General features: G+C 46.7%; 1 protein-coding gene across 2 annotated transcripts in view; it reads right to left on the minus strand.

Moving 5' to 3' along the window:
* Positions 1 to 568: 568 nt before the first annotated feature.
* Positions 569 to 23,252, minus strand: part of Slc37a3 (solute carrier family 37 member 3) — a 56,081-nt gene continuing 33,397 nt past the window's right edge. For both annotated transcript variants that reach the window (XM_042677152.1, XM_042677151.1), the window contains exons 9-15: positions 22,403 to 22,578; positions 15,928 to 16,069; positions 12,661 to 12,762; positions 11,822 to 11,869; positions 10,866 to 11,017; positions 4,653 to 4,718; positions 569 to 1,772 (exon numbers count right to left, since the gene is read on the minus strand). In XM_042677152.1, the coding sequence (XP_042533086.1) occupies positions 1,680 to 1,772; positions 4,653 to 4,718; positions 10,866 to 11,017; positions 11,822 to 11,869; positions 12,661 to 12,762; positions 15,928 to 16,069; positions 22,403 to 22,578 (779 nt within the window). In that variant the 3' untranslated portion in view covers positions 569 to 1,679. The remainder of the gene's footprint in view (positions 1,773 to 4,652; positions 4,719 to 10,865; positions 11,018 to 11,821; positions 11,870 to 12,660; positions 12,763 to 15,927; positions 16,070 to 22,402; positions 22,579 to 23,252) is intronic.

A 23,252-nucleotide genomic window follows, 5' to 3' on the forward strand; every position in this document is an offset into this window, starting at 1 on the left:
GAGGTTTTGCTGTGGCCTTGCCTCCAAGGGAAAGGAAAATGAAGGAGAGCGAGACGGCAAAGAGAATGTTTCCAAAGCGCAACGCGTCCTCCATGCAGGGCTGGGGTGTGCGTCTCCCATCAGCCATCCCCAGTCGCTGCGCCACTCACCCACCTACGGGGAAACTGGGTAGAACAATATTGGTGGTGTCAGGGTGACACTGCTCTGCTGACAGCAGAACGGGGCTTGTCCCAGACTGTTCTTAACTTCAACTAGACAACCCAACAGAGCCTGCAGACTACTCTGGGTAGGGGGCAAGTCTTCACAGACGCTGGGAGGGGGCCCTGGCACCCCCGTGGGCACGTGCACTTGGGCAAGGCTGTGAAGGAAGCGCCCAGACCACAGCACCCAGACACCTAACACTGCCAGACTTCAACCCGGAGCTGGGTTTGGGGTGCAGCCTAGCGCAGAATGCATGCACAGCACGTGCAAGGGCCCTGGGTTCCACCCAGCACCACAGAAAGGTAAATGAAGACGGAACACACAGCGCATGGCAGAAGTGGAAATAATGAGACAAATATTTACTATAAAAAGTCAGTTTATTTTCCCTTCCTGTGTTTACTTTCCCTTTATGTCAGTAAATGAACAACAGCATGATTATATTTAATCTGCATGATTCAATAACATTAACAAGTTCATCAATGCACCACATTGTGAAATATAAAGCCAGAGGTTGAAAAAAAATATTCCCTACCCAATGCAAATTAGGAATCTCTCAAAATTGCACAACTTCCTCATTTGCTTATATAATTTAAAATATACAGAACGACCTTACAACATTGATTAATATAGAAAGGACAGCCTAGCAGACATTTACACCACCATCTCCTAAGAGGACAGGGCCCAAGGCCGGGCAACCATCAACCCATTCACATGACTTGAGGGCACACTAATTCTAGTCTGCTGAGTTACGTCCTGGAACCCGGAGCAATCCTCTAAGAGCCAACTAAGCGGAGGATCTCAGAGGTCGCTACCACTCCCAGCCTGTGGCTTGAGAGGAAGTCCCAGCTGGAATGTTCATGATATCTGTCCTTGAAAGGGAGACGACGGCTCCACCCCTCAGAGTCCCCGTGTGAAGTGGGAAGAGAGCAAGCAGCCAAGAGCTTCTGGAGTAAAGGACTGCGGTGCGCCACGCAGCAGGCGTGCGGTCTCAGACGCCCATCCGGTGCCCAGCTCATCCGGTGCCCAGCTCGTGGCTCCTCCAGCAGGCGCTCTTCGCTATTCCAAAGCGACCCCACTCCCGGCATGGGCGCCAAAGCAAAACGCAATGGATCCCTCCCTCCTCCCGGCTCTGCCTTCCGTTCACGCAACTCGTAAGGCTGGAGAACATGGTCCAGGGCCGACACAGTATCTAAGGCAAGAGGGATAAACCTCACCAGGCGACCAAAGGCTGCCTGCGGGTCCATATGCCATTCAGTACATTCACAGAACAACAGTAAAAAGAAATCGCCAATCATTCCTGTAGTGTAGAAAAATAGCACGGCCTCCTCTACCGGAGGCGTCTCGGCAGCTGGCGAGGCTGCAGAAAGCCGGCTCCTGCGGGTGCCCTGAACCCTCAGACAGGGAGCTAAAGACCCAATGAGCAGTCCTCCTGCGCGCGTGCGCGCCGCCGTGGTCCTCGCCGCCGCCTCCGGCGCCAGTCACTCGCTCAGCATGCGAGCTCGTCCCCTCCGCACCAGAGAGCACATCTCTCTAGCTATTAATGGCGAGATAAACAGAATTGTACAACTTGTCTGTGAAGAGAAAAAAGAATTAAACATGCAGCAACCGTGTTTCTTCTTGTGGGGGGAGGGCGAGGGTGTCAACCAGTATTGGGGGGCTTCAACTCAGGGCCTGGGCGCTCCTTCTGCCCAAGGTTAGTGCTCTACCACTTGAGCCACAGCTCTACTTCCGGCTTTGTGGTGATTAACTGGAGATAAGCGTTTCAGACTTTTCTGGACTTGCTAGCTTTGAACCCTGATCCCTAGATTTCAACATTCTAAGTAGTTAGGATTACAGGCTTGAGCCAGTAGCTCCCCACAACCGTTTCCCTCTGTTAGAACATGTTTTTATTTGCCAGAGCCAGGGTTTGAACTCTGGGCCTTGTACTTGCTCTGTTGGCTTGCTATCTTAAGGTACTCAACCATTTCAGCCATGACTCTAGCCCAGCTTTTTCCTGGTTATTTTAGAGATGGGAGTTTTGTTGGGTTTTTTTGTTTTTGTTTTTGTTTTGTCAGTTATGGGGCTTGAACTCTGGGCCTGGGCGCTGTCCCTCAGCTCTTCAGCTCAAGGCGAGCGCTCTACCACTTGAGCCACAGCACCACTTCTGGCTTTTTCTGCTTATATGGTGCTGAGGAATCGAACCCAGGACCTCAAGTATGCAAGGCAAGCACTCTACCACTGAGCCATCTTCCCAGCCCCATGAGATAGAGTTTTGAGGATTTTCCAGGCTAGCTTCAAAGTAAGATCCTTCTGATCTCAACCTCCTGAGCAATGGACACCATGTTTTGAACATCTTAGACTTAAGACATTAATTGTGACTTCATACAAAGTAACTTGAGATATCAAGTATCAAAGTTCAAAGCTGGACTAGGCAGAAAAGTCTATGACACTCCTCCTCCCAAATAACAAGCAAAAAGCAGGGCTAGAGGTGTGGCTCAAGGAGTAAAGCACCAGCCAAGCAAGGAAGCAAGCTGAGCAAGTGCCATGCCCTATGTTCAAACCCTAGAACCAGCAAAAAAAAAAAAAAAAAAAAAGGTACACAATTGTCTAAGCTCAGACCTCAGTCTCCTGAATAGTGAGGATTATAGGTATAAGCCACCCGTCCCAACTAAATCAAGGGTTTTTTCTGCAACATTTGCCAATAGGGGGCTGGGAAGGTGGCTCAGTGGTAGAGTGCTTGCCTTGCATGCATGAGGCCCCGGGTTCGATTCCTCAGCACCATATAAGCAGAAAAAGCCAGAAATGGTGCTGTGGCTCAAGTGGTAGAGCGCTCGCCTTGAGCTGAAGAGCTGAGGGACAGCGCCCAGGCCCAGAGTTCAGGCCCCACGACCGGACCAAAAAAAAAACATTTGTCAATAGGGTCACAGCAGGAGGTTCATCTGAAGGGGCCCCCTCTGCTTAGCGGGGTTAGAAGATGGAAGGCCAGCGCTTGAGGGCTTCGGGGACTTGCTACAGTTGCACTACCTCCGGCTCCATGGAGCGGCTAGAAGACAGCTGCCTCCAGTTAAGCCAGCCTAGATACTGAACACGCCCTCTTGAGGATACAAGCCGCGCCAGACTTTCCGCTGACCAGTCGTGGGCACTGCCCGGCCAATCATGTAAGAGAAGGCCATGTGGTGGTTCAACAGGAAGCCGCCATTAAAAGCACACAGCCATCTTCTGTACTGGATGTTTCCCAGAGCACAAAATCCCAGCTAAGAATGTCCAAGACAGAACTATCTCAGCGACAAGAGCCTGCACAGGCTCCTGCATGGCTGCCCTAACCCCGCTTTGCTTGGGCCCATGCTAATTTCCTTCAGAATTCCCAAATTACAGGTAGCAGACAGACGGCAGCCTAGAAGAACACGCTGATTAATGGTTGGCAAGATTTAAGTAAGTCTTGATTTGTTAGAACTAAAAATGGCAATGCTCATTACACTCAGATCAAGAACTTAGCCAGCTAGCTAACTTGGTACCTGATCTTTCACTCACGGGCTGGTGCTTTACCAACTGAGCCACGCCTCCAATCCCAAAAGTGTGTCTTTTAGACTAAGAAAATGTTACTTTTCAGCTGGGCACTTGTGGTCCACGCTTGTAACCCTAGTTATTCAGGAGGCTGAGATCTGAGGATCATAGTTTGAAGCCAGCCTGGGCAGGAAATTCTGTAAGACTCTCATCTCTAATTAAACACCAAAGAGCCAAAACTGAGCTGTAGCTCAAGTGGTAAAGCATTAGCCTTGAGCAAAAATCTTAGGGACAGTATTCAGGCCCTGAGTTCAAACCCCAGAACTAGGACCCCAAAAAAAGCTATTTTCAGCTAGGCACCAGTGGCTCATGCCTGTATCCTAGCTACTCGGGAAGCTGAGATCTGAGGATCAAAGTTGAAGCCATCCTGGGCAGAAAAATCCATGAGACTCTTATTTCCAATAAACTACTCAGAAAAAGCCAAAAGTGATCCTGTAGCTCAAGTGGTAGAGTGCTAACCTTGAGCACAAATAGGTGAGGAACAGCACCCATGCCCTGAGTTCAAGTCCCAGGACTGGCCCCACCCCCAAAAAACTATTTTCACAAATAGGATCTTTAAAAGCAATCACCAATTTTGTTGGTTTCAATAAGTAATTAGTAAATGTCCTGAACTAAATTAGTTTTCATAAAAATGGTTAGTTAAAAGAGGTACAGCCAGGTACCTGTGGCTCACGCCTGTAATCCTAGCTACTCAGGAGGCTGAGATCTGCGGATTATGGTTCAAAAGCCAGCCTGGGCAGGAAAAGTCCATAAGACTCTAATCTCTAACAAGCCACTAGAAACCCAAAAGTAGTGCTGTGGCTCAAGTGGTAGAGTGCTAGCCTTGAGCTGAAGAGCTGAGGGACAGCGCCCAGGCCCAGAGTTCAAGCCCCACACTGACAAAAAAAAAAAAAGAGGTACATACTTACCATGAGAATGAAAAAGTAGAAAACCCACATCCATCCTAGGTTGTCCTGGATCAAAGACACCAAATACTAAAGAAGACAAAAGCAAATTAAAATTTAAGTATTTATCATTTGATAGAATGAACCAGGTGCAGAGATACACATCTGTATTCCCAGCACTCAGAAGGCAGAGGGAGTATGATCTCAAGTTCAAAACCAGGCTGGGCAGCAGTAAGACCTTGCCTCAAAAAAATTTTTTTAAATAAAATCAAATAACTAAGGGGCTGGGAAGGTGGCTCAGTGGTAGAGTGCTTGCCTTGCATGCCTGAGGCCCTGGGTTCGATTCCTCAGCACCACATAAGCAAAAAGAAAAAAGCTGGAAATGGCGCTGTGGCTCAAGTGGTAGAGCACTAGCCTTGAGCTGAACAGCTGAGGGACAGCACCCAGGCCCAGAGTTCAGGCCCCACGACTGGACCCAAAAAAAAAAAAAAAAAAAAAAATCAAATAGCTAAAAAAGTAGATTCCTCCCTCTCCTTCTCCCTTCCCTCTCTTCTTCCTTCCTTCTCTTCCTACTTCCTCCTTCCTTCCTTGCTTTTCTTTTTTTTTTTTTTAATTTAATTTAATTTTATTTGTGAACATACTGTACAGAGGAGTTACAGTTACATGGGCAGGATAATGCGTACATTTCTTACCAAGCATTGCAGCCTCCTCCTTTGTTTACCCTTCACATCCCTTCCCAGCCTCCCCCCTCCCCTCTTGGCTTTTCTTTTTGTCTGTCATGGGGCTTCAACTCTGGGCCTAGGCGCTGTCCCTCAGCAATTTAGCTCAAGGCTAGTGCTCTACCACTTGAACCACAGTGCCACTTCCGGCTTTTTCTGCTTATGTGGTGCTGAGGAATCGAACTCAGGGCCTCAGGCATGCAAGGCAAGCGCTCTACCACTGAGCCACCTTCCCAGCCCCCCTTCCTTCCTTTTAGTGCCCATGCTAGGACCTAAACTCAAGTCCTCATTCTCACTAGGTTTTTTTTCATTCACAGCAGGTATTGTACAGATAATCCAGGCCTCCGATCCTAGCTCTTTGCTGGTTAATTCGAGATATGAATCTTGAGGATCTGTATGCCTGACTTTGAACATAGATCCTCAGATCTCAGCCTCCTGCATAGGGAAGGTTACAGGTATCTGCCACCAGCACCCAGCTAAACAGGCTATTTTAGAAAACACGTGGAGAGTGAAGGTTTATATGTTTTCATATTTACAAAGCTTTTCCACACACTTCCATTCAAGCTTTTTTATCTCCTCATTTGTTTATTCATTCACTCATTCTCTTTATGGACTACAGGAACTCGCTATGTAGCCCTGTCTGGCCTTGCACTCACATCTCCCATCTTCAGACCCCAACTCCTGGACTTACAGGTATGCGCCATACCCAGCTCCATCTAAATTTTACTAATGGCTCCTTTTGGAAGCCTGTAGAGTGTAATACACAACTTGTCTAGTAAAAGTCTAAGTTCAGAAGGGGGATATCGATTCTCTTTGCTTTTCAGAGAGGAGGAGGTGAGCATCCTCCAGCCACTCCCACCTTGATCGTCTTCAACGGAAGTACCTGTGGATGCGTTCACCAACACTTCCTCTCCAGCACACCACTTCCTGTAAGCTGTGTCAACGTGGCCATCCTGAATGCTACAACATCTTCTTTTACTTTACTTTTTTAGTTTTTTATATTTTTGTCGATTGTGGGGCTTGAACTCTGGGCCTGCGCGCTGTTCCTGAGCTCCTCACCTCAAGGCGAGCATTCTACCACTTGAGTCACAGCACCATTTCCGTTTTTTTGTTAGTTAACTGGAGATAAGAGTTTGACAGGCTTTCCTGCCCCCGGTGGCTTTGAACTGAGATCCTCAGATCTCAGCCTCCTGAGTAGCTAGGATTTCAGGCATAAGCCACCACCGCCCATCATACTTTTATTTTTAAAGTCAGTACTGGAGCCTGAACTCAGGGCCCAGGCTCTGTCACTTAACTTTTTTGCTTAAGACTAGCACACTACCACTTGAGCCACAGCTCCATTTCCCGCATTTTGATAGTTAATCAGATACGAGTCTTACATACTTTCACACACCTTCCTGCCTAGGTTGGCTTTGAACCTCCATCCTCAGCCCCCTGGGTAGCTAGGATTACAAGCGTGAGCCACCAGGGCCCAGCTACTTTACTTTCAATTACTAAAAAGAAGCTAATGGCATTTAATCTTTTTTTTTTCTTTTATTAGGGTTAATATTTGACATAAAATTGTCATTTCAATCACTGTTAAGAGCACAAGCCAGTGGCATCGGTCAAGCACACAGCACTGCACAGCATCATCACTGCGTGTACACCAAAGTTTTCATCACCCAGTAAACTCTACGTCTGTGTCCTTCTCTCCTAGCTCCTGTGGCTACTCATCTACATTCTGAATCTATGCATTTTCCTGTTCTAGTAAGTGAATCATGTATTTTTTGTTTGTCTATCTGACATAACTCACTTTGCAAAAAGGTTTTCAATTATAGTTTCATTATCTTTAAGCAACTGTATAAAAGAGTTACCAGTCAGCAAAGCAGTTTCTGTAAGTACAATACATCTTGAACAATGCCACCCTTTCTTCATTCTCTCCCATCCAATCCCTACCCTCAACATTCCTAGTTTCATAGGATATATGTTGAATATTCTGAGTACATTCTCCCTCCTTTCTCTCATTTAGTATACAGTTTGAAAGTTTCAACCATGTTGTAAGCATGAATCAGAATTTCATTCTTCTAATGGTTGAACAGTACTCCATGAATGGACATACCATTTTGCTTATCCACTCATCTTTTGTACAGTTGTTTCTCCTTCCTAGTTATTAGAATAAGGCTACAATGAACAATGGCATACAAATACCTGATTCCTGTTTCCAATTTAGGGTAACTATCCTAGGAGTGGCATCGTTGGGTCACATAAGAATTCTAGGTTTATGGGCTGGGAAGGTGGCTCAGTGGTAGAGCGCTTGCCTTACATGCATGAGGCCCTGGGTTCGATTCCTCAGCACCACATAAGCAAAAAGAAAAAAGCCGGAAGTGGCACTGTGGCTCAACTGGTAGAGCACTGGCCTTGAGCTGAAGAGCTGAGGGACAGCGCCCAGGCCCAGAGTTCAGGCCCCACGACTGGACCCAAAAACAAAAAATAAAAAAGAATTCTATGTTTAGGGGCTGGGAAGGTGGCTCAGTGGTACAGCACTTGCCTTGCATGCATGAGGCCCTGGGTTCGATTCCTCAGCACCACATAAGCAAAAAGAAAAAAGCCGGAAGTGGCGCTGTGGCTCAAGTGGTAGAGTGCTAGCCTTGAACTGAAGAGCTGAGGGACAGCGCCCAGGCCCAGAGTTCAGGCCCCACGACCGGCCTCAAAAAAAAAAAAAAAAAAAAAAAAAGAATTCTAGGTTTAAAGTTTTTTTGGTTTTGGTTCTTACTGAGAAAACCCTGGCGTTTTCCACTGAAGTGGCACCATTTTGTTTTTTCTCCAGTAATATAAGACTCATTTCTCCATGTCCTTGTTATCTCCTGATTTTTTTTTTTTCTTGTCATTCATGGGGCCTGAACTCTGGGCCTGGGCGCTGTCCCTCAGCTCTTCAGCTCACGGCTAGCGCTCTACCACTAGAGCCATAGCGCCACTTCCTGCTTTTTCTGCTGATGTGGTGCTGAGGAATCAAACCCAGGGCCTCATGCATGCAAGGCAAGCATTTTACCACTGAGCCACCTTCCCAGCCCACCAATTATGTTCTTGATTTGCATTTCCCTGATGACTAAGAATACTGGGAGTCTTCTTGTGTGTGTTACTGGACATATGTAAATATTGATCAGGAAGATCTGTCCCTGTTTCCATTTAAGAGTTTTACAATTTTAGCTTAGGCCTTTAACACTTTTCTAATTAATTTTATGTAGTATAAAAAAATATATGGGGCTGGGAAGGTGGCTCAGTGGTAGAGTACTTTTGCCTTGTATGCATGAGGCCCTGGGTTGGATTCCTCAGCACCACATAAGCAGAAAAGGCCAGATGTAGCACTTTGGCTCAAGTAGTAGAGTGTTAGCCTTGAGCTGAAGAGCTCAAGGCCTAGAGTTTAAGACCCATGACCAACAAAAAATAGTAATAATAATAATATATATACATGTATACCTTTTGCATGTGGATATCATTCCTTGTAGCATTAATGAAAAGACCATTCTTTTCCCATTGACACCCTTGTCAAAAATCAACTGACTAAACGAGAGCTAACACATTACTACTGAAATATCTAAGTGGGAGAAGTTAAGGCAGGGCAACTCAATGATTTAATCTAGGCCTCATCATACAACTCACAAAAGCAGAAGTCTAGTGAGGCACACTAGCACATACCTGAAACCTCAGCGCTCACAGGCTGAAGCAGGAGCAGCAGGAGTTTGAGGCAAGTCTCATCACCCAGAAACGCCCTAACACACTGCCTCCAAATTCTGACTACACCTTTTTTTTTTAAAAGAACAACAGCTTTGTCAATGTGTAATTTAGGTAACATAGATGCACAGCTCAATGGTTTTTAGAATGTCTGGAGTTATGACTTGATATAATTTTACCAGGTGATCACTGACCCTAAAGGAAATCTTACATTCCTCAGAAGTCGCTTGCCACCACAACTCAACCCTATACAACACTAACTGTATTCTGGACATCTCATGAGAATGAAATAGTATATATGATGTGGTCTTTCATGACCAGCTTCTACATCATACTTTCATGTCCATCTACATAGCATCTATCTATCCTTCATTCCTTCCTCACTGCTGAATAATACTCCACTGAATGGATATACCATGTTTTGTTTATCCACTCATAAACTGATGGATTTGTTTCTACTTTGTAGTTACCACGAGAATGCAGCTGTAGAACATTCACATAGAAGGATGGAAGTGGACATTTGTTCTCATTTCTCCTGGAGACACTCAAGTTTAAGCCCACTGAGCACCAGAGATATGTGAGTATGCACTAAGACCAGGCACAGTAGCTCTGACATGTAACCTAGCTACTCAGGAGACTGAGCTCTGAGGATCCTTCAAAGACCAGCCCAGGCAGCGAAGTCCACGAGACTCTGATCTCCAATTAACCACCAAAGAAGCCAGAAGTGGAGTTGTGACTCAGGTAGCATAGCATTAACCCTGAGCAAGGAGGAGAAATAGGGGCTGGGAAGGTGGCTCAGTGGTAGAGTGCTCGCCTAGCATGCATGAGGCCCTGGGTTCGAGTCCTCAGTACCACATACACAAAAAAAGCCAGAAGGGGTGCTTGGCTCAGGTGGTAAAATGCTAGCCTTGAGCAAAAGAAGCTTAGGGACAGTGCCCAAGCCCTGAGTTCAAGCCCCAGGACTGGCAAAAAAAAAAAGGAGAAATAGTAAAGCCTTTTCTGGAACTCAGAGGAAGATAGAAGCCACAAAGCGATCCCAGGAGCGCAGAGTGGCTGAGAGCCAGGCTGCAGTTTCCATCTTAAGTCATGGAGTCTGTAATTTCACTGCGTAGGTAACAGGCAGGCATTAAACACTCAACCCGGCTAATGAGGCTCCACTCCAGACAGAAGGAAATGTTTCTCCAACCCTGAAGGTCAGTGGCGAGCCAAGCCACGTTCCGTTAGGGATCTCAACACTGGCAGGTGAGACATTTGGAATAAAATATACTCCCAGAAGTGCCAGTTCTGTTGGCCCACTTCGCTGAGAACACATGGGTAAGGAAAGACAAGTAGAAAATGCCACCCATGGAAAAGGAAGCCAGAGCCCCGCCCAGGTTATAAAGGGCGAGGTCCAGGAGAAGAATGTGTAGGTGTGCGTTTGGTAGGGAAGCACAGGAGAGACAAAAGGCGGGACAAGTGTCTCATTGGTACCCCCCTGGCTTGGGAACAAGGAGGCAACAGACTGGGGTGAAGAGGCAGAGTTGTAAAGTCATGGCAGACAGGAATGATCTAGAAGTGAAAGTAGAAAGAAGGAAGTAAAAAAGGCAGAAGGCCTTCCACACAGGCACCCATTCACTTGGCCTTACAGGAGAATCAGAACCTAAGGCTCTGGCAACAGCGGTCCCCAGAACACGAGCGCCACCTGCTGGGGCTCAGGAGGACAGCACAAATGAGGAGAGCCAGCGGGGAATCCCAGCCCCTCGCCTGCCCTCTGCGGGGGAGGGAGGCTCACTGCAACCCAGCCCCCGTCCAGGTTCTGCCGTCTCACCTGGCCCACAGCGGCGCCAATGCTCCCGGTCCCATCCACAATCCCCGTGACAGTGGCCAATGCCTCGCTGCTCCCTTGAATCAGCTCCTGGCGACCTAGGTCTGCAGAAATGGCTGAGCTAATCATGTTAGAAGGTCCACCGATAAAAAACCCTGAAACATACAAACAGAACAGGTGCCTATTAAAACATGATGCTATAATTAACATTAGCAATCTCCTAGATAAGGCAAAAATATCATTGCAGCATTTTAATTAATATGTTGGAGAAAATAAGGAAATTCTTCCAGATAGTATCATCTCCAGACTGATTAGCATCTACTTTGCTGGAATCCCTCTTGAATTATGTGGCACTTTAATAATAGAATCTAAAGAGATAAAAATAGTGAAACAGGAAGCCTTCCTGACTCTCAGGTCTGAGCTCATAAAGACACTCATGAGCAGCGCGTAAAGTTCTACCGTAAGAGCTGCCGTCACCCAAGCCTTTGACCACCCCACTTCAACAACACATTGAAGAAGAGGGGAGACATAAAGGTCACTCTAAACCTGCAGGGTGTCTGCAGGTAGCCCAAGAATCTGGCAGAAACTGGGTCACGTGACTGGAATGGGTGCCAGGTGCCTTGTGGAGCTGAGCAACTCACTCCCTGAGAGGAGCTGAAGGGTTAAAAACAAGTCATTTTTCCACGCTACGATGTCTAATTGGACTCACTGCACCCAGAAACCACGGCCAATTCTAATACAGGAAGAACTAGCTCCCAATGCGGCTTCTTTCCAGATCACTTCCTGAAGTCATACCTGGAACTAGGGCTACAACCAACTCTCCCAATACAGATCGTTTCTGTTACAAGAGGCCAGAGGAGAAAATAAGTAAAACTGGAAAGAGAGGCCCTGCTATCATTTGAGATCTCCATAACTAAGGCCTTAGCATCAGTGTGACAGATGTTTCCAGGCAGCCATACCTGTGGCGGTCATCAGAAGTGCGTTGATGGACTTATCATTCGGAGACCCTGTAAGGAGACAGACACGCTTTGGTGACTTAAAAAGTGGTTGCAAAGACAGACACCAGTGGCTCATGCCTGTAATCCTAACTACTCAGGAAGCTGAGCTCTGAGGATCCAGGTTCAAAGCCAGCCCATGAAGTACATGTGATTCCTATCTCCAATTAACCACAGACATGGAGCTGAGGTGGTAGAGCACTGGCCTTGAGGGAAAAAGCTAAGTGACAGCACCCCAGCTCTGAGTTCAATCCCCAGTACTGGCACAAAAAAAGAAAAAAGAACAGGATACAGGGGTCTGAATGTTTGTGGCCTCACAAATCCCTCCTAGAGACAACAAAGAGAGTCAGAACTCTCTCATTGTCTCTTCCAACTTTATTTGTAATGTCTGTCTCTCACTGAGCTCAAGCTAATGAGACTTGTAAAAGCTAGAAACTCTACACATCTTTAGCACACATACACCAAGCCTACTAATTACCATCTCTCCCCTCCTGAAACCTCACCCCCTTTTATGGTTTTATTGTCTCTTTAATGCTGTCCCTCTGGAGCTACTCCTCAAACAAAGCACATAGACTCCCAAGCCAGCTTTTAAACAAATCCACAAAGTAGAGGAGAGGCCTGTTTCCTCTCTACGCAAATAAAGCCTGGATGACAGCTCCCAGGCATTCCCTCGATGACAAAAGGGTGGCATGTCATGCCTGGCAGCGGGTGGCAGGCTCTCTCTTCCCAGGGCTGATTACAGAGTCTGCGCAAATGCTTGCTCCCAAGAGACAGGAAACAGAAACCAGCTAAGGAATACTTACGGCTATACCCAACCAGGGACCCGATGGCCAGGAGCAGGCTGAGGGCCAGCACGGGTGCTCTCCTCTGCAGCACATCAGAGATGAAGCCTTGAAGAGTTCCTCCTGCAACCCACAGAGTACATGGCAGTCAACAGCAGCTCCCAGGGAGCTGAGCGGCCCCAGGCATGCTCCCCAGGAACCCCCCTCTCCTCTGAAGGACTCAGCCAAAGAGATGACTGCCTCTCCCCCCATCCTCCTTCATCAGTTCTTTCTAGGAAGACACTGTGACATCCCATGATGGCCAGTCAGCAGACTGCAGATCAAAGGATATAGAAAAGAAAAAGGAGATCATTAAAACTACTCACTCTTACTGAGTTTTTTAAAGAAACAAGCTGGGGCCTGACACAGGTGATTCATGCCTGTAATCCTAGCTATTCAGGAGGCTGAAATTTGAGGATCATGGTTCAAAGCTAGCCTGGGCAGGAAAGTCCATGAGACTCTATGTCCAATTGAGGGGAAGAAAAAACAAAAGCCGGAAGTGGAGCACCCAGGCAGGACCCTGGTCCTGAGTTCAAGCCTGAGGAATCACACACACACGCACACATGCACACGCGCGCACACACACACACACACACACACACACACACACGCTGGGGTGCTTCTCCTGAGTTTTCTGCTTTGTAAGAGAGCTTATGAACAAATGTATAAGCTACCAAGAGCAGCCCCCCCCACCCCAAAAAAAATCTCTAAAATAAAAACAACAGAGTTGGGTGCCAGTGGCTCACAACCATAATCCTAGCTACCCAGGAGGCTGAATATCACAGTTCAAAGTCAGCCCAGGCAAGAAAGTCCATGAAACTCTTAGCTCCAATTAACCATGAAAAAACCAGAAGTGGCACTATGGCTCAAAGTGGTAGAGCACTAGCCTTGAGAAAAAAGACTCAGTGACAGTGCCCAGGACCTGAGTTCAAACTCCATACCAAAAAAAAAAAAAAAAAAAAGGCTGGGAATGTGGCTTAGTGGTAGAGTACTTGCCTAGCATGCACAAAGCCCTGGGTTCCATTCCTCAGCACCACATAAACAGAAAAAGCTGGAAGTGGCTCTGAGGCTCAAGTGGTAGAGTGCTAGCCTTGAACACAAGCAGCTCAGGGACAGTGCCCAGGCTCTGAGTACAAGCCCCAGGACTGGCAAAAAAAAAAAAAAATTAAAAAGAAAAAAATTAAATACAATAATGGTTTGGTAATAACTAAGTCTAAGTGGATTTTTTTAATTTTAATTTGTTTTGTGTTTGTTTTATAGTGCTGAGCTTCAAACCCAGGGATCACATGCAAGGCAAGTACTCTACCCATACCATTAAGCTACATCATCAACCCAATTCCTCCTTTCTTTTTTCTCTTTTTTCCTTTCCTTCCTTTCTTTTCCTTCTGTCTTTCCTTTTCCTTCCTTCTTCATCCTTCTTTTTTTTTTTTGGGTCCGGTTGTGGGGCCTGAACTCTGGGCCTGGGCGCTGTCCCTCAGCTCTTCAGCTCAAGGCTAGCGCTCTACCACTTGAGCCACAGCGCCACTTCCGGCTTTTTTCTTTTTGCTTATGTGGTGCTGAGGAATTGAACCCAGGGCCTCAGGCTTGCAAGACAAGCACTCTACCACTGAGCCACCTTCCCAACCCCCTTCATCCTTCTTTCCTTCTTCCCTTTCTTCCTTCTTTCCTTATTTTTCTGCCAGCACTGGGGCTTGAAATCAGGGCCGCCACAGTCTTGGTTGGCGTTTTTGCTTCTGGCTGGCACTCTATCACTTGAGCTATACGGCTAGTCTGGCATTTTTGCTAGTTAATTGGAGGAGATAAGAGTTTACAGTCCAGGCTGGGAAGGTGGCTCAGTGGTAGAGTGCTTGCCTTGCGTGCATGAGGCCCTGGGTTCGATTCCTCAGCACTACATAAGCAGAAAAAGTTGGAAGTGGTGCTGTGGCTCAAGTGGTAGAGTGCTAGCCATGAGCTGAAGAGCTGAGGGACAGCGCCCAGGCCCAGAGTTCAGGCCCTACGACCAGACCCAAAAAAAAAAAAAAAGAGTTTACAGTCCTTTCTGCTAAGGCTGACTTTGACCTTCAATCGTCTGTGTTTCAGCTTCCTGCACAGATAGGATTACAGGCATTGCCACTAGCACCTGACTCCAACCTTTCTTTGGCATCTATGAAATTTTAATTTCCACGGATCGGGGTATGGTTAGGTCTAAACTAACAACATCAACTTTGGCTCTGGACCTAAGAATAAGGGCAGTGACATTCAAATACAGTACCAGTGTATCATGTAAGGTTGTACTGTATACTTTACATGTGCTAGGGAACTTAATCTCACCACAATTCAAAATGCAAACTCATACAGAGTAGCTCTGTGGCTCAAAGTGGTAGAGCACTAGCCTTGAGCTTAAGTTTGGTGCCCAGGGCCTAAGTTAAAGCCCCATCACTGACCAAAAAAAGAAAAGAAAGAAAGAAACAATCAAACAAAACTCTGTTGTATACAACAGCAATTACAAAGTACTCACTTCCAGGACCTCTGACCATCTACCACTGAGGTAGGTTTTTCACTGCCTTAGTTAGCTGGAGGGGGGAGGGGGAGGGAGCGCTCTCCCCAGGGAGAGAGGAAGTACCCAAAATGAACACATTCCCATTCTTCTTGGACCTTTCACACCAGCAGCCTGACAGCCAAATATCATGGGAAGAGCACAAAAGGGTTGCACAAAAGGGTTGCATTTAAGGAGATTGCTAGCTTTCCCAAGACAAAGAACTGATCCATCAACACAGACTAAGAAAAGAGAGCCCATAAATCACAGCCCTGTCTGGTGGATTTTCCTCTCAACAGACTTTTTATTTTTTTAAGGAATTTGGTTGTTTACTGGCAAGGCAGTTTAGGAAAATCTGACTGTGGAGTGAGTAATAAACCTTAAATGAAGTCAGATTTTCTAACCCAGCAAGAGACTACAAGTGACTGAGTCTTTATCACAGACAAAAGTGCACGTTGACCAGGTGTAGTGGCTTATATCTGTAATCCTAGCTTCTCAAGAGGCTGAAATCTGAGAAGTACAGTTCAAAGCCAGCCTGGGCAGCAAAGTCTGAGAGACTTATCTCCAACTAACCACCAAAAAGTGGAAATGGTTCTGTGGCTCAAAGTGATAGAGCACTAGCTTTAACACAAAAGCTCGAGGACAGTTTCCAGACCCTTAGTGGCTGACCCCATGACTGCACAAAAAAAAAAAAAGAAAGAAAGAAAGAAAGAAAAAGGTGTACACAGACATACCTATGATTCCGCCAACATCATACCAGATTGACAACTGGTCAGCCTCTGCTTCTTTCCATCTGAAGTTGTTACTCAGATAAAAGGGCAGCCAGAAGAAGAAGGAGTAATTCACCAGCTTCAGGCAAGCGTAGGCCAATGAGTACTACAAGAAAAACACACAGCTTTCAACAAGATACAGCATGATCACTTGTCTTAGGTAAAGCAAAACACAAGTCTCCTCTTCTCTTTATACCTATTAATATCTACAAAAGTCGTTGGAATAAAAAATACACATGGCTCATATGTATAATATATACTTACATATGTGTGTGTGTGTGTGTGTGTGTGTGTGTGTGTGTGTGTGTGTGTGTGTGTGTGTGTGTAGAATGCATGAATCTCATGGACTTTTCTGCTTGGGCAGGCTCTGAACCACTCTCCTCTGGGTCTCAGCCTCCTGAGTAGCTAGGATTAAAGCATCAGCCCCTGGCACTCATCATTACACATAGCTATTCCTTTTTTTTTTTTTTTTGCCAGTACTGGGGCTTGAACTCAGGGCCTGGGCACTATCCCTGATCCTTTTTTTTGGGGGGGGGGGTCCAGTCATGGGACTTGAACTCTGAGCCTGGGCGCTGTCCCACAGCTCTTCTGCTCAAGGCTAGCTAGCACTCTACCACTTGAGCCACAGCGCCACTTCCGGTTTTTTTCTTTTTTGCTTATGTGGTGCTGAGGAATCAAACCCAGGGCTCATGCATGCAAGGCAAGCTCTACCACTGAGCCACCTTCCCAGCCCCTCCCTGATCCTTTTTGTGCTCAAGGCTAGTATTCTACCACTTGAGTCACAGCATCACTTCTGGCTTTTTCTAAGTAGTTTATTGGAGGTAAGAGTCTCATAGACTTTTCTGCCAGGGCTGGCTTCAAACCATGATCCTCAGACCTCAGCCTCCAGAGTAGCTAGGATTAAAGACATGAGCCACCAGCACCTGGCAACATGGTTATTTCTTTTCCTTTTTTGTCAGTCATGGGGTTTAAACTCTGGGCTTGGGCTCTGTCCCTCATCTCTTCAGCACAAAGCAAGCACTCTACCACTTGAGCCACAGCACCACTTCCGGTTTTCTGGTGGTTTACCGGAGATAAGAGTTTCACGGACTTTTTTGCCTGGGTGGACTTTGAACCATGATCCCCAGATCTCAGCCTCCTGAGTAGCTAAGATTACAGGCGTGACCTACATGTCTGGCTGGCTATTTTTTAAATTACCCCAATTCCTTCTCTCTTCTCAGGTAGAGCAAAATGATATTTGGAACCCAAAAGATCAGGAATATACTCATTATTTCCGTATTCAGACAAAAGTGAGTTTTTCATGACACTAACTGGAATTAGCCACCAGCAAATAAATGTAGCAAACACCCTAGCTTTTGCTGCATGCAAACTTTGTTGATACTCCCTGCAATTTTCATATGGTAAATCATGGAGAGTAATGTTACTCAACCACAGATTCAAAGTTGAAAACAAAAAAGAAGTGGGACTGTGGCTCAAGTGGCAGAGCACCATCCTTAAGAGAAAAAGCTAAGGAACAACAGGGGCTGGTGGCTCCTGCCTGTAATTATAGCTACTCAGGAGGCTGAGATCTGAGGGTGAGGGTCAAGGTTTGAAGCCAGTGCAGGAAAGAAAGTCTAGGAGACTCTTACCTTCAATTTAACCAGAAAACAGCTGGAAAATAAAGGTGGGCACTAGTGATTCATGCCTATAATTCTTGCTACTCAGGAGGCTGAGATTTGTGGATCATGATTCAAAGCCACCAAAACAACCAAAAGTAGAGCTGTGGCTCAAGTGGTAGAGTGTTAGCTTTGATCAAAAAAGCTCAGGGAGGGGCTGGGAAGTTGGCTCAGTGGTAGAGCGCTTGCCTTGCATGCCTGAGGCCCTGGGTTCAATTCCTCAGCACCACATAAGAAAAAAGCTGGAAGTGGTGCTGTGGCTCAAGTGGTGAAGCGCTAGCCTTGAGCTGAATAGCTGAGGGACAGTGCCCAGGCCCCGAGTTCAGGTCCCACGACCGGACCCAAAAAAAAAAAGCTCAGGGAGGGAGGAGGATGGGAAGGGATGGGAAGGAGAAACAAAGGAGGAGGCTACAATGCTTGATAAGAAATGTACTCATTATCTTGCCCATGTAATTATAACCCTCTGTACAGTACTTTCACAATAATTAAGAAAAAAAAAAAAAGCTCAGGAACAGTGCTCAGACTCTAAGTTCAAGCCCTAGAACCAGCATAAAAAAAATAAATAAAGCCGGGCACTGGTGGCTCACGCCTGTAATCCTAGCTACTCAGGAGGCTGAGATCTGAGGATCGCGGTCCAAAGCCAGCCGGGGCAGGAAAGACCGTGAGACTCCTATCTCCAATAAACCACCAGAAAACTGGAAGTGGCGCTGTAGCTCAAATGGTAGAGCGCTCGCCTTGAGCTGAAGAGCTGAGGGACAGCGCCCAGGCCCAGAGTTCAAGCCCCACGACTGACAAAAAAATAAATAAATAAATAAAAATAAAGGCTGGGCACTGATGGCTCACACCTGTAATCTTAGCTACTCAGGAGGCTGAGATCTGAGGATCACAGTTCAAAGCCAGCCCGGGCAGGAAAGTCCATGAGACTCTCCTCTTCAATTAACCACTAGAAAACCAGAAGTGGCACTGTGGCTCAAATGACAGAGTGCTTGCCTTGAGCTGAAGAGCTGAAGGACAGCACCCAAGCCCAGAGTTCAAGCCCCATGAGTGACAAAAATAAATAAAAAATAAAATAAAAATAAATTTTAAAAAAAGAGAGCTGCAAGTGGATCAGTGGCTCAAGTGATAGAGTATAAAATAAAATCTAAGGGCTGGGAAGGTGGCTCAGTGGTAGAGCACTTGTCTTGCATGAATGAGGCCCTGGGTTCGACTCCTCAGCATCACATAAGTTAAAAAAAAAAAAAGCCGGAAGTGGCGCTGTGGCTCAAGTGGTAGAGCGCTAGCCTTGAGCTGAAGAGCTGAGGGACAGTATCCAAGGCCCAGAGTTCAGGCCCCATGACTGGACCCCCCAAAAAATAAATAAAATAAAATAAAATCTAAGAGACAGCACCCATTCCCTGAGTTTCAGCCTCAGTACAGGCACTAGGAAAAAAAAAAGTTTAAAAAACAAGCATCCATATGAGACCTTTCAGATCAGAGTGCCCACACTCGGCGTTCCCCAGTCCGCAGCAGAGCAGAGCATGTCCGGCGGATCAGAACAAAGGAACACAGTCGTCATTGGCCTCTCAGCTCTTTCGAAGGAGGCTGGTTACAGCTGCTCAGAATGGTGGCCGAGCTGGGACACTTACGTGCAACACAGTACTCTTACCAGGAAATCCTGACATTTAGCATCAAAGGACAGACAGGGGGAGAGGCAGAGGGGCTGACTTCAAAGGCTGTCTGCCTAGCATATTCCTGCCGCAGAGCTGGCTGCTATCCCCTGCAGACACGTGTTTTAAATGTGTGCCCCTGGCAGGACAGCAGCCACCCCCTAGAGAGCCAAACCCCAATCACCAGAGCCGGCTGTCCACACAGCCTGCCAGAGACAAAGGAGGAAGCCAAGGAGGTTTCCTTTATGTCCCTGCCCCTGCCTGAGAACAATGGCCTGGGAAGCACAAAAGGCTCACTAGAACAGTTCTGCCTTTACTCACCACAAATTTAAGTTCTGTCTCAACAATCAGACTATTGGTAGCAGAGAATCTGAATAACTGGTTGGAAAGTAATACCTCAGCAGAAGAACAGATCTAAAGAAACCTGAATTTCTAAGGGTTAGAGAAAAGTAGGAAATAACACTGTGTTTTAACATACACTGAACTACCCATTTGAAGTGTTAGTTTTTATAGTTGGAGGGCACAAGCAGAAGCAAAGTGATCAATGTGAAATAAGATGGCACAGACTTGCTGGATGTCAGGGGCTCACCCCTGTAAGCCCAGATACTCAGGAGGCTAAGATCTGAGGCTGAGGTTCACAGTCAGCCAGGGCAGTTAAGTCCAGGGCACTTTTATCTCTAATTAACTACCAAAAACCCAGAAGTGGAGGTGTGGTTCAAGTGGCAGACCACCAACCTTGAGCAAAAAAAGTAATAGACAGGGCTGGGAATGTGGCTTAGTGGTAGAGTGATTGCTGAGCATGCATGAAGCTCTGGGTTCAATTCTTCAGTACTACATAAACAGAAAAGCCAGAAGTGGCACTGTGGCAAAAGTGGTAGAGTGCTAGCCTTGAGCAAAAGAAAGTTCAGGGACAGTGCCTAGGCCCTGAATTCAAGGCCCATGACTAGCGCGCGCGCGCGCACACACACGCACACACACACACACACACACACACACACACACTAGACAACCAGGTGTCAGTGGTTCAAAGCCAGCTTGAGCAGAAAAGTCTGTGAGAGGGCTGGGAAGGTGGCTCAGTGGTAGAGCACTTGCCTTGCATGCTCAAGGCCCTGGGTTCGATTCCTCAGCACCACATAAGAAAAAAGCCGGAAGTGGCGCTGTGGCTCAAGTGGTAGAGTGCTAGCCTTGAGCTGAAGAGCTGAGGGACAGTGCCCAGGCCCAGAGTTCAGGCCCCACGACCGGACCCAAAAAAAAAAAAAAAAAAAAAAAAAGAAAAGTCTGTGAGACTCTCATCTCTAACCCAAAAAGCCAAAAGTAAAGCTGTGGTTCAAATGTTAGGGAGCTAACCTTGAGTTCAGAGTCAGTGGCTAGGCCCAGAGTTTAAGTTCCAGAACTGCCATAAAACAAAAAACAAAAAAATTAAAAAAAAAAAAAAAGCTAAGGGACAGAACCCAGGCCAAATTGAAGCCCCAGTACAAGCACCAAAAAATAAAGATGAGCTGGGTGCAGGTGGCTAACACCTGAAATCCTAGCAACTCAGGAGGCTGAGATCTGAGGATCAAGGTTCAAAGCCAGCCCACGCAGGAAAATCCATGAGACTCTTTTTTTTTTGTAATGTGGCTTGAACTCTGGGCCTGAGTGCTGTCCCTTAGCTCTTCAGCTCAAGGTGAGCACTCTACCGCTTGAGTTATAGCACCACTTCCGGTTTTCTGGTGGTTTACTGAAGATAAAAGTTTCTTGGACTTTCCTGCTTGAGCTAGCTCTGAACTACAATCCTCAGATCTCAGCCTCCTGAGTAACTAGGATTACAGGCATGAGCCACTGGCCTAGCATGAGACTCTTTTCTCCAATAAACTACTCAGGAAAAGCTGGGAGTGGCACTGTGGCTCAAATAGTAGAGTGCTAGGCTTGGCCACAAAGAGGCTTAGGGACAGAGTCCAGGCCCAGAGTTCAAGCCCCACATATTTTTTTTGCCAGTCCTGGGGTTTGAACTGGGCACTATCCCTGGCCTCTTTGTGCTCAAGGCTAGTGCTCTGGGGCGGGGAAAGGTGGCTCAGTGGTAAAGTGCTTGCCTCACGTGCATGAGGCCCTGGGTTCCACACCTCAGCACCATATAAGCAGAAAAAGCCTGAAGTGGCGCTGTGGCTCAAGTGGTAGAGCACTAACCTTGAGCTGAAGAGCTGAGAGACAGCGCCCAGGCCCAGAGACCAGGCCCTACAACCGATTTTAAAAAAAGCTTCCAAATAGCATTTACCCTGGCAACGGTGGCTCACACCTGTCATTCTAGCTACTCAGGAGGCTGAGATCTGAGGATCACGGTTCAAAGCCAACCCCAAGCAGGAAAGTCCATGAGACTCTTATCTCCAATAAAAACCACTAGAAAACCGGAAATGGCACTGTGGCTCAAGCGGTAGAGCGCTTGCCTTGAGCTAAAGAGCGCAGGGACAGAGACCAAGCCCAGAGTTCAAGCCCCACAACCGACCAAAAAAAAAAAAAAAGGCTAGCGCTCTACTTTTTGAGCCACAGTGCCACTCCCAGCTTTTTCTGAGTAGTTTATTGGAGATTAGAGTCTCATAGGCTTTCTTGCCTAGATTGACTTTGAACCATGATCCTTAGATCTCAGCCTCCTGAGTCACTAGGATTATGGGCATGAACCACTGGCACCTGGCTGTGAGACTCTTACCTCCAATAAGCCACTCAGAAAACTGGAAGTGGCACTGTGGCTCAAGTGGTAGAGTGCTAGCCTTGTGCTGAAGAGCTGAGGGACAGTGCCCAGGCGCAGAGTTCAAGTCCCATGATCCACAAAAAACAAGTCAGTTTTGCTTTGTTGGCTGTCTGCTGGATCAGGCTGGGTCAGTACACCAGGGCTCCTGGGTCAAGCTTGACCACACCCATCTGTCCCACAGTGCCTTGGCTCTCTCTCATGCTGTAGACAGTACAGCTCCCCTAAAGATGAAACCATTTACTCTCTGTCACTTTGGCAAAAGGGGCTGTTGATCTGAACCAGCTATGAGGTAAGCTGAGGGACTCCACAGAGCATTCTTCGGCTAGGTCCCAAAAATTAAAGCAGCTCTACCTCAGGCACAGTACTCCCAGAAACCAGGATCCCTCCCTGGTGGGGAAGACTGCAGTCCTTACCGGTATGACTCCAGGAAGGCAGCAAGCCTGGTGAAAGCCTATTGCCTTCACTTGAGTAACAGGGTTGTCCTCCTGGACTGAGTAATTTGGCTCATATTCATCTTCATTCTCAGCATCATTGATTAGTGGCCTGTGTGAATCTTCAAAGTTTCCTTCTGCCTCCAGACCCGTGAGACCTAAAACAACAGTAACAGCTACCAGTTATAGAGTGCCCACTGTGTGCCCGCCTTTACATAGTGCCTACTGTGTGCCGGCAACTACAGAGTGCCAGTGGGCAATCTATGTGACTGCATTGTGCTAAGGGCTTTGCATGTATCACAGATTATGGAATCAGTATTATTTCTATGGCTATTTTGCAGAAAAAGCAACTGAAGTTCAGAAACCAATGTCAACTAAGGCCAATGAAGGTCACATGGCCTGCTTATTTCCACTCCAAGGATGGGGCTTCTGCGGCTTCATCTGTATATATTCTGTATTTAATCATAAGTAACTATCAAACTGAATCACTTCGAGGAAGGAAAAGAAATCAGTCTCAAGATGTGAAATAAATACAGCCATGCTTGAAGTCGTTTATTTACATGTATGAAAACAGAACAATGATACCCACAGAAACTGTCTTAAGAAAGAGTAACAGAGGAAGCGAGTTTGATGGGGATACATTGTGCTCGTGGAAATGTCACAGTTAAATTTCTCTTATACAATTAATGTAATTTTGTTGTTGGTGGTGGTAGTGGGGCTTAAACCCTGGGCCTAGGCACTGTCCCTCAGCTCTTCAGCTCAAGGCAAATACTCTACCACTTGAGCCACAGAGCCACTTCCTGTTTTCTGGTGGTTAATTGGAAATAAGAGT

This window comes from Dipodomys spectabilis, unplaced genomic scaffold (assembly GCF_019054845.1).
Source record: "Dipodomys spectabilis isolate Male_0828 unplaced genomic scaffold, ASM1905484v1 ptg000034l, whole genome shotgun sequence".
Classification (NCBI taxonomy): Eukaryota; Metazoa; Chordata; class Mammalia; order Rodentia; family Heteromyidae; genus Dipodomys; species Dipodomys spectabilis.